This window comes from Abramis brama (assembly GCF_963993115.1).
Source record: "Abramis brama genome assembly, chromosome: 10".
In the NCBI taxonomy this organism is placed as follows: Eukaryota; Metazoa; Chordata; class Actinopteri; order Cypriniformes; family Leuciscidae; genus Abramis; species Abramis brama.
Genome location: NC_139972.1, coordinates 40,794,663 through 40,805,504, shown reverse-complemented (window position 1 = coordinate 40,805,504; position 10,842 = coordinate 40,794,663). Strand labels below are relative to the sequence as shown.

At 38.9% G+C, this 10,842-nt stretch overlaps 1 protein-coding gene across 1 annotated transcript; it reads left to right on the top strand.

The window, feature by feature from the left end:
• The first annotated feature begins 4,795 nt into the window (after window positions 1–4,795).
• neu4 (sialidase 4) lies at window positions 4,796–9,713 on the top strand. The gene is made up of 4 exons (XM_084127499.1): window positions 4,796–4,878; window positions 5,769–5,981; window positions 6,775–7,030; window positions 8,357–9,713. Exons 2-4 carry the CDS (start codon window positions 5,781–5,783, stop codon window positions 9,217–9,219), a joined length of 1,320 nt encoding a protein of 439 aa, XP_083983625.1. The 5' UTR covers window positions 4,796–4,878; window positions 5,769–5,780; the 3' UTR covers window positions 9,220–9,713.
• The last annotated feature ends 1,129 nt before the right edge of the window (window positions 9,714–10,842 follow it).

Below are 10,842 nucleotides of genomic sequence, written 5' to 3'. Positions count from 1 at the left end.
GAATTGTCTAATCTGTTTCTCAATTAAAATCAATTGTAATCCTTCCTTCACCCACCCTGTGTTGCATATATCCCCAGTCCCATAAGCCTCACACGGCACTAACACTAGTAACAGTTCAATGCACAGGAAGAAAACAATTCTTAAAGGGGGGGTGAAACACTCAGTTTCAGTCAATCTCATGTTAATCTTGAGTACCTATAGAGTAGTATTGCATCCTTCATATCTCCAAAAAGTCTTTAGTTTTATTATATTTATAAAAGAAAGATAGGCTGTACCGAGTCTTTCCGGAAAAAAACGAGCGGCTGGAGGCGTGCCGTGTGGGCGGAGCTAAAGCTGTGCTAACGCGCCGAGCTAACAACACACAGACATTTGAAGCAGTTTTACTCACCGCCTGCGGTTCCAACGCACGACCACGAACCTTTATCGTTGGGACTGCTCCATCCTTAAGCATTAGACGATCTGCAAATCCGGCGTCGAACTGGGCCTTGTTTATAAAACAATCATCGTCGAAATGCAGGGAACAAACAAGAACACTTGCACAACTCCGTTGATGCTCTGAAAAAACAAACTCCATCCACTGGTCCCTGAAGGGCCGTACACACCGGGACGAATATCGGCTCGCGTTATTCGCCAGCGTTTTTCAACGCGTTTTTTTTGTGTTCACACCCAAGCGATTTTCGCTGACGATGAGCTGAGTGAACATGCAAATTCATTCCCTGACATTAGATGGCGCTTAATGTAAAACAGAAATACCCCGGTACACAAGGTCCATTAGCTCTGCAATACTACTCCATAACAGTTCTCTTTTATCAAGATTTTTGTAGTCACTGTCGTGTTTGTCATATAGTTCTTTATGTTCCGACACCAACGAGACCAGCAGCTCTACATTCATCTTGCCTTGCATCTTCCTCGTCTTATTTCTTCCCAGTGTAGACGCTACTTGGCGTATATCTTCTTCGCCGTTACGTATGTGTGCTCGGCAAGACCGTTTTGTGTTTGAGCGCCCCCAAGTTGTGTTTTACTGTAACTTCAGAAGCATGGGAATCCAACTCTTTAACAGTGTAAAAAACTCAGTATACATGAAATAGCAGTTCACCCCCCCTTTAACTTTTCCCACCCCAGACTATTCTGTTGCAGTTTGCTTTATTACCCTTCTTCCACCATAAGCACTGCACTCAACACAGTGTCACATTTGTTGTTCATACTGTCACTATCCAAACAATTTATGAATAATTAATTAACTGTGTGTGTGACAGTTGTCTCTGCACAAGTAAATTCAGACGGAGAAAGATACATATTTTATTTTATACCCAGACAAATGGACAAAACTGATTATTGCTGAAGTAAAAAAAAAAAAAAAAAAAAAAAAGTAAATAAAAAAAAATTATATAGGTTTAAGTTTATGAAAATTATTTATGAACATGGGCTATATGAAGGACTGAGAATAACAGGGTCTTTATTAAAATATATATATACACAAAGAAGTAAAACACTGAAATATAGCACTCAATCACCTTAACTACTACTAATAATAACACAGAAAAAACATGACTTGAGTCATATTATGGTCTTATTATTATTTATAAAGATTGCAAAACGTCAGAGATGACAGGTTTATGATATACAACTTTGTAAACAGTATACAAAATGCATTAACAATATGTTAAATGTCACCAAAATACACATGAGAAAAAGAGTTCCTCATATTATTGTTTATTTATTTATTTTTATTTATTTATTTTTATTTGAAAATAAATAATCTGGATTGAATTGACAGATGGGGAAAAACTCGCTTCTAAAAAAAAAAATAAAAAAAAATTCGGGAAAAAATACAATCCTTTTTTAACCTTTTGGCTTCCCGTACATTCACATATGGTAACTGCTACACTGGTCGCATGCAGCGCAGCAGTCACGTAAACAGGGTTTGCCCTTCCCCTACTGACTTTCACTTTCGGTGCCCGAATGGAAGTGAATGAGGCTTTGCGATTTTTTTTTTTATCTAGGCCTACGTGAAATTCTGCATCCATTGTACGATTTATTTAATTTTCCGAAGCAGAAAACAGGAATAAAGCAAGTATTTGCTTTATAGGCTAAACCCGAAAAAATGGCACCATCTGGTAAAAAATAGTAAAAATTAAAATTTTGAAGCCTTGCCAACAGAATGAAAGCCTCTTAACAAAGATTGCATCATTTTATAGTTAAATGGCCGTGGGATTAAAAACTGCAGTTTGGTTTCAATGGGGACATTTTTGTCCAAAAGGCGCTGAGAGGAACTATTTTGTGTTACTAGTGCAAAATAGATTTTTTAAAGGAAATGGCGGTGACGTAGTAAAAATCCAATAAAAATACACACCTGTGCCAAATTTTATGCAGTAAAAGTAACTTTTTTACCTTAACTGAACAGCTTCGGAGTCATTGGAATGGTTATATTACTTATTTCGGGTTGAATGGTGGTCGTTTCGCACCCCCCTGGTGCCCGTGAGCGGAAAATACGCACTTGCAACTTTGAGCCGACAGGCCGCCGGCCGCCGCATCAGGAAGTATCGCGTTATATCAGGTCTCGCGATGTAAACAATTGCTTTACGGCCAAAAGAAATCTGCTAAAATGCTGTCATTATTGCGCTCCCTCACGCTGTTTGAACCCGAATGAAGAAGACGTTTTAAAGAATGTCCCATATGCTTTGATGTCGTTAATCTACTAGCCTCTGGTGTCTGAGAATCGCCAACGAGTTTTTACAACAGTGTTGTCAAATATCTATTCCGAAGCTGTGGGGGGAGCTCTAGAGAGAAACCTGCGAGCAAAAAGCGAGAATACAGCGAAGAAATCCCGAAACTAAGTCCTGCTTTAAAGGTCCCGTATTATGTCCCTTTTCACAAGATGTAAAATAAGTCTCTGATGTCCCCAGAGTGTGTATGTGAAGTTTCAGCTCAAAATACCCAACAGATCATTTTTTACAGCATGTTTAAATTGTCATTTTTTGGGTCACAGAAAAACGCGCTGTTTTAGTGTGTGCCCTTTAAATGCAAATAAGCTGCTGCTGGATGACCCAGGGGGCGGAGCTTCACGAGCTCGCGCTCAGTCTCTCAGGACAATATCACCTCACGGAATGATGATAATATCAGAAACTCTCAGTAACGGTGTTCATTTCGAGTCGGACAATAATGCCTACAGAGTCAGAGTGCTGTATAGAGATGGAAAAGGTATAGTTTAGTAGTTTAATTACGGTTATTATAACGTATTTGTCATCTGCTTGTATGTATCCATTATTAATAGCCTACAAGCCTACAAGTCTGCTGTCTTTTATATCAAACATATACTGATGAGTTTAATAAAGTTTATTGTACATCACACAAAAGATGAAGCGTCAGTTTTACTTCAGAAAATCACCGTAAGAGCTGAGTAAACACAGTAAGTTATAAGAAGTGCGCAAGTACGTAAACGAATTTCCGTTGAGGGAGCAACTGTGGGCGGAGGTTAGTCAAAAAACGGTTCTAGTGACGTCATTAAAGAAGGAAGTAGAGGGATGTAGTCCAAACGGGCCGTTCGATGTAGGCGACTTCTGTTAAATAAAATATCTCACTTGGCATTGAACTTTGAGCTTTATAATTTTACAGATATTATTTATGCTCTAACAGCAACATTACACACCAACTAAAGTTTGAAACATGGGATAACGAAGAACGGGACCTTTAACACAGGCAAAGTGAGAAAAAAAAAAAAAACTGAAAAAGACAAAAATGTCCATAAGGACGCTCAAGGGTTCGTATGTGGACTACTGCATTTAACTTTATTTCGGCCTTAATCGCTCCGTCCAAGAACCAGACTGAAAAATAGAGCGTTTCAGGCAGCCGGTCCCAATCTTTCGAACACATTCCCACATAGCAACAGTTTGACGTCTCTTGGGCTCTGAAAATCAACTCAGTTGTTTAATCCTCCTCTGCTGAGATCTTCAGAGGTTTGAAGTCTTCTTCTATCTTCAGTTGATTTCATCTAAGCTGTGTCTGAAGTCAGTCGTAGTTCTTGTATTTCTGCTCATCTCTTTTTTCTGTTCTCTTCTTTCCTTCAGTGATTCTGCTCGTTAAGAGGCTTATTAAGGCTCAGATGACTCTATATTTAATATACACAGATTTTCTGTGATTTCTTATCTGATTTACTCAGATAAGGTCCAGTTGTGGTGTATTTCTTTGCTCTTGGCTGACATGTGGCATTGCTATGGCCTGCTTGTGGCCCAGATCTGGTAAACAGGAGTGAGCCGCCCAAGGGCCGACAATCCACCCAGATTGTGGGCCAGATCATCTTTCCACGGGTGCCAGATGTGGGCCGGATCTGGGCCGACACAATGTTGCTATGTGGGTTAGCACCCACAACTTAAAAACTTATTCTTTATGCCTTTTAAATAAATTTATTTTTTGGTCAGTTTTTTTTATGGTTTAAATATACAGTCTCGTGTGATGCTATGTGAAGTGTTGATTTAAAAATTTTTTTTATTATTATTATGTTTGTAATTAGTTTCATTTCATTATTGTAAAGCATCTTTGAACAGTCTTGTGATTATATGGTGCTATATAAATAAAGTGACAATGTAGCCTTAGCCAACCAACCCGTTTCCCCAAATAAAACAAAACACCCCAGGCTGAATAGATGTACAGATGTAATTTTGGATTGGCTTTTATTTTTAAGTGGGCTTTAAGTCAAGCCCACTTCTAGGTCAATGCACAAACAGCGAACATGGCAGTGAATAGATCACCATCTGATAGTCTGTGCTATATATGGCACTTGTCACAGACTAACACGAGCACTTTCTCACACTTTCAACCTCTCGATCTCACACACCCATCTGACATCTGACACTCATCTCACGACGCTGCCTGTTTGCTGTAAGTACTCTTTTTGTGCTCTGCTGTTTATTGATTTCATTTAGCTAAATTATTTGTTACGTTTTTTTTTATATTTTGGAGAAAATGAAAACATGTTTAACACAATTACCCAAAAGCAAAGACTGTGAAACAGCTTGTGCTCGTCCACACCAGAAAGTGGATATTGTAGACATGGGTGTTTTTTTGTTGTTGTTGTCTTAATAAGAGACATTTTCTGTTTTATTTACAGTGATTATTGAAATTATCACAGCAATATTAAGAATTATCACAGCAAGTGAACAACTCGTTTTTGTGTATTTCATACTAACTATGGTTGTGATGAACAAACTATTGTGAAGAAAGAGCCGTTGCCTTTTCAGCTGCGAGTCGAGTTAAAAGCCAGAATAAGCCTTTTGTAAAAATGCTGACGTGAACTGTGCTCTCTCTGTCCAACTGTCTTTCTTTTAACACAATAGTCCTCACTGAATGTCACACCTTCTGCATGTTTTGTGAGTGTCAGCACTTTTTTTTTATCACCAAGAACTTTAGTAGCTTTACTTCCTTGAAAGTTGGAAGACTTTAGGAAGGTTTTTCTTCGTTTAAATGGCTTCATGAGTTCATTAGTGAAACACGGCAGGAGATATTCAGCAGAATGTCCATGCTGCTCTTTTCCACGTTATGAAAATCAGATGGCAAGCCAGAGCTGTCAAGCACAAAAAAAGCAAGTTTAAGCCACCATGCAGTGAACATCTTCTCTTCCACCATTGTCACTTCTGCATATTCATGATGTGATTATTCATAACTCATGAAACCAGCCGCTATACAGTGGAGGGAAAACATTTATAGGGTTCACTATTGCAAATGTTGCATTCGAGTTTGAATTGGTACTGACTTGAACAATTTATTTCTAGTTATGTGAGGCTATGGGGTCTCAGTACTTCCCAGCACGATCCACGCTCTTCCAGCAGGAGCCGAGTGGAGTCACGTACCGCGTGCCTGCTTTGATCTACGTTCCTCGCTCCAGCTGTTTCTTGGCCTTCTGTGAGGAGAGACTGACTCCGGCAGACGCTCAAGCACATCTGCTGGTCATGCGCAAAGGCACCTTTTACAAAAACTATGTGGAAGTAAGATGCGTACATATGTCAACACTGTTATAGCTATTAACCCTTTTTTTGTGAATGAATGTGCTATATTTTAGTTTGATTATGTTTTTTATTTAATGTTCTTGTATTTTCAGGGGATTTTTTTTTTAGATTAAATTATATTTACGCTGTATTTATAATCCATTTATTCACTTTTTGAGCATAGACCTGAAAATAAACTGTCTTAAATCTTGAATGCTTAAGAGAAACAGAGTTTAGTTTGATCTCTTTTCAAAGACGACACTTGGCAGATTATTGCTGAAGTGAAAAAAGTTTTAAAAAGTGAACTTAAAAAAACAAACAGAAATTTACATGTATTGTTATGAAAAATGCACGAAAAATACTATTAATACTAAAATACTAATACTAAATCACATTTACTCTAAAACTGCAAGTTTTTTTTTAAACTGCAAGCTCCAAATTTGAGCTTGATGTCTCAAAAAAGATTTTGTTTTGCTGCAGTATCAAACGCTTTTACTAGAGGAAATTCGTCTCCCATTTATTTCCAATGTGCTCATTATTGACTGCGAGGAGCACAAGTGTGACTATTTTTCACAGGACCATTTAACATGTTCAAATCATGTCCATGCTTTTTTTGTGTTCACATAGCAAGTGCCAAAACCTTTAGCAAGTTTCGTACCATTCCAATGAAGTAAATGAAAAAGTAAATAAAAAAAGAAAAGTAAAATGTTTCGGTCCAAACAGCACCAGAGGTTTAACCATATAGATTATATGTTTTTTCATAATCAAAGAAGCATCTTACCTCTCTCCTCAGTGGAAAGACATGGAGGTGTTGAGTAGCGCTCGACTGGAGGGCCACCGCTCAATGAACCCTTGCCCCGTTTATGATGAGTTTACTGGCACCATCTTCTTGTTCTTCATCGCTATTCTGGGTCACACTTCTGAGTCTTACCAGTTAATCACAGGGAAGAACATGACACGGCTTTGCTACGTGTCTAGCAGTGACCAAGGGGACACCTGGAGCTCCGTCACAGACCTCACCAGGACGCTCTTAGGGGACACCATTAAAGGTAAAGTCTGATACGTAAAGCCAATGTTAAAATAGTCTCTCTTTACCCAGATTAAAAGGTATAGTTCACCCAAAAATGAAATTTCAGTCACTCTTCTGTGGAACACAACTGGAGGTTTTTCAATGAATGTCCTTGTTGGGTGAATTCAACTCAATGGCTATACATTTTGGTTCACATAATGTTTCACACCTTCATTTTTGGGTGAAATATTCCTTGGTCAGATTGTAAACAGTGAAATGTTGTTTGTTTGAGCAGCCCATCATGTCAACTTGTGACACATGGTGGGACTTTGTGTTTGTCTGATCAATTACATTTTTTCAATTCCTTTTGGTGATGCCAGTGGATGCAGAAATTATAGACTGCAGTCTTAAGCCCAATTCTCACCACACCGACAGACACAGGGTTGGGTATCGAATTTTAACGATTCTGATTCTACTTATCGATTCCGATTCTTATCGGTTTCCTAATTTAAATTCCAATAAGGTAAAAATAAACCTTAGATATCTTTCACATTTATTTTAAGTCTTATTGTAAAACATTCATTGTGGCTGAATACCATGAACAAATATCAACAGGCTAAAGAACACTTACACAAGGAACTTTTGCCTATGGTTAAAAAATACCATAGAAAAACAACTAATCTAACTAATTAAAATTTCAAGCTTTATTAAAGACTCAGTAATTAAAATAGAACAAGCAAAAAATTATCAATCGCAGCAAATAAATACAACTGAACAAATATATGTTTGAAATAAACAGTTTTAAGATATTCAGGTACACAAACTAATCAAAGGTAAAATAACACTACACTTTATAAATAAAATATAAATTACAAATATAGTTACAAAAGTTATTCAGTCAAGAACAGCGAGTGAATTTTCTCTTTGTCTTTTGTTTGATTAGTGTTATTATAGAGACGGCAGCAGGAATATTAGGCTGCTCTCACTTTAAGAGCTGCACAATACACTGTTACTTGTGGGCAGCGTCTCACGTCTCATATTAAAATGCACACAAAGGAATCGATAAGAGAAATCGAAATATTAATTTTAGAACAAGTATCCGATTCCTGACCTCAAGTATTTTCGATTCCCAACACTAACACAGACTGACGGATTACACCACTTCTCAGACATCCTAACGCAGATTCAGCATGTTCAATGGGCGAAAACAAGCTCAGACAAAACCCAACAAAGTGCCTGTTGGTACGGTGTGAATTGGCCTTTAATTTCCACATGTACACTGCTCTGTTTGATATTTTGCACAAACATGATGTCTCAGGTTTTTAAAATAATGAAGAAACCCTTGTGTGTGTTTTATTGCTGGCAGAGTGGGCCACTTTTGCTGTGGGTCCAGGTCACGGGACACAGTTAAAATCTGGAAGGCTGATAATCCCAGCCTATGCCTACCATATTGACTGCAGAAACTGCTATGGCAGGAAGTGCAAGACTTCGTCACACTCGTTTTGTTTTTATAGTGACACGCATGGAAATGTGTGGCATTTTGGAGAGGCGCTGTCCGCGCCAGAGAGCGTGGAGTGTCAGATGGTGTCGGTAGATGAGGAAGACGGACTCAACATTTTGTACTGCAATGCCCGGAGTGCATCAGGCTGCCGGGTGCAGGCCGTTAGTTTTGATAAGGGAGCCGTTTTTCAAGACGGCCAGCTGGTGCAGAAACTAGTGGAGCAGAAAAATGGGTGTCATGGCAGTGTGATTGGATTTCCAGCCCCAGTCTACCAGCTTGGGCAATCCCAACACTATCTGAGACAGTTGAGGTCCATCTACAGCCCACCAGCTGTCAGCATATCCCCGGCTCTGAGCTCTTCACAGAACTTCCTCCCTCCAACATGGGTGGTTTATTCTCATCCCACGCGCTCGAGCGCCCGCCGAGACCTGGGAGTTTACCTCAGTCTTCTGCCACGAGACCCAGACAGTTGGTCAGGACCGTGGATCATATACGATGGCCCTAGTGCATACTCAGACTTGGCTTATGTTGAGCTGATGTCTGCTGATGCCCCGGCGGTTGCCGTCTTTGCCTGCCTGTTTGAGAGCGGCACAAGGACGGCTTATGATGAGATTTCCTTCTGCATCTTCACACTGTATGAGCTAATCGACCACCTTCCACACAACAACCAACAAAGAAGAGGGCTCGAGAAGAGGCACAGAATGTGGGAGCGCTGCTGTGTCTGCTGATTCCATGCGTAACAGAGTAGATCTAATCTAATCTATCTATCTATCTATCTATCTATCTATCTATCTATCTATCTATCTATCTATCTATCTGTCTATGGTAGGGGGCACTGTTACGCATCTTCTAGTACAGAATCTCCTGATGAAAACACAGGTGAAGAAGAAGCAGTAATAGAAGCATTGCTTATGCACATTGTGGTCTTTGAAAAAAAAAACCTCAGCTTTTTGTTAAAAAATAGCTTTTTTTAAAAAATTAAACTTACCCACATTCAAGTGTTGATAAAAAAAAAAAAAACGCATTAAGATAGAATAAAATGTTTTCTTTGTTTAAAAGCAGAGGCTCTGTTTGTTTGTTTTTTGACATATTGTAGGTTCAGATATCCATACAACAGAATATTCTGTTAGAAAGAGTTAAAGGGTTAGTTCATAGTCAAATTCTGTCATTTATTACTCCCCCTCATGTCGTTCCAAACCCGTAAGACCTTCGTTCATCTTTGGAACAGAAATTAAGATATTTTTGATGATATCCGAGAGCTTTCTGACCCTCCCATATACTGCAATGTCATTACTACTTTCAAGCCCTGGAAAGGTAGTAAAGACATTGTTAAAATAGCCCATGTGATTACAGTGGTTCAACCTTAATGTTATGAAGCGACGAGAATACTTTTTGTGAGCAAACCCCCGCCCCCGACTTTAAAACGACTTTATTCAACAATCTCTTCTCTTCCACGTCAATCTCCTACACTATTGATGTGGTGTAAACAGTGCAGCGCTTCCTGGTTCTACGCCAGAACGCCGCCTCACTATTGGCCAGCTCCTGGGTCAGAGTCACACGCATGTGTTGTGGTGATCACGTGACCAGCGTCGGCCAATAGAGAGGCGCCGTTCTGACATAGAACCAATTCATTCACCAACATTCTTCAAAATATATTTTTTTGAGTTCCACTGAAGAAAGAAGAGCATACAGATTAGGAATGATATGAATGTGAGTAAGTGATCACAGACCTGTCTTATTTGGGTGGGCTATCTCTTTAATGTTTACCTGATATTATAGCATGTTATCACTGCAAGATGTACTTGCCTCTGAATGAACTCCAAAGTAGTGGCTGCTTCCACTTGGTACTCAATTGTTAAGCACATAATAGCAAACGAAGAGAACAGCAAATGCAGAGGACATATCTGGTAGGTCAGCCTCAGGAAAGAGGACTCTGCCTTCAATTGCCAGCATCCATTTTTTTGCTGTGTAGAACTGAATCCCCTAAAAAATGTTTTTAAATAGTTTTAACTTTGCAAAACATTTCACATTTAATTTTGGTGTCAGTGACAAAATGTAGATGGAGCTTTTCTCATTAGTTTAAAAGGACTGTTTACCGAAAAATGACAATCATCATTTATTTACCTTTGTTATTCAAAAATGGCAATATTCAAAATTTATTTGAGGAGATGTCAAGCAGAATGTGTTGAAATATTTTATCTATTCTACAGAAAAAAATGGCAGAACTAGTTTAAATACTATAAAAGCCAGATGTGTTTTAAGGCCTTGGTCTGTGTGACTGTGACGACAAAGGTCAAGATGAGAAGTTTGTGCAGCCACTGAGCAGTTTTAGCTTAGTCAGGGATTTTCAA

Bases quoted from the DNA above. Each gene is read 5' to 3' on its own strand.
- neu4 (XM_084127499.1), top strand. From the start codon at position 5,781: ATGGGGTCTCAGTACTTCCCAGCACGATCCACGCTCTTCCAGCAGGAG. The intron at 5,982-6,774 runs GTAAGATGCGTA...CTCTCTCCTCAG, and splicing joins TTTACAAAAACTATGTGGAA to TGGAAAGACATGGAGGTGTT. The intron at 7,031-8,356 runs GTAAAGTCTGAT...TATTGCTGGCAG, and splicing joins CTTAGGGGACACCATTAAAG to AGTGGGCCACTTTTGCTGTG.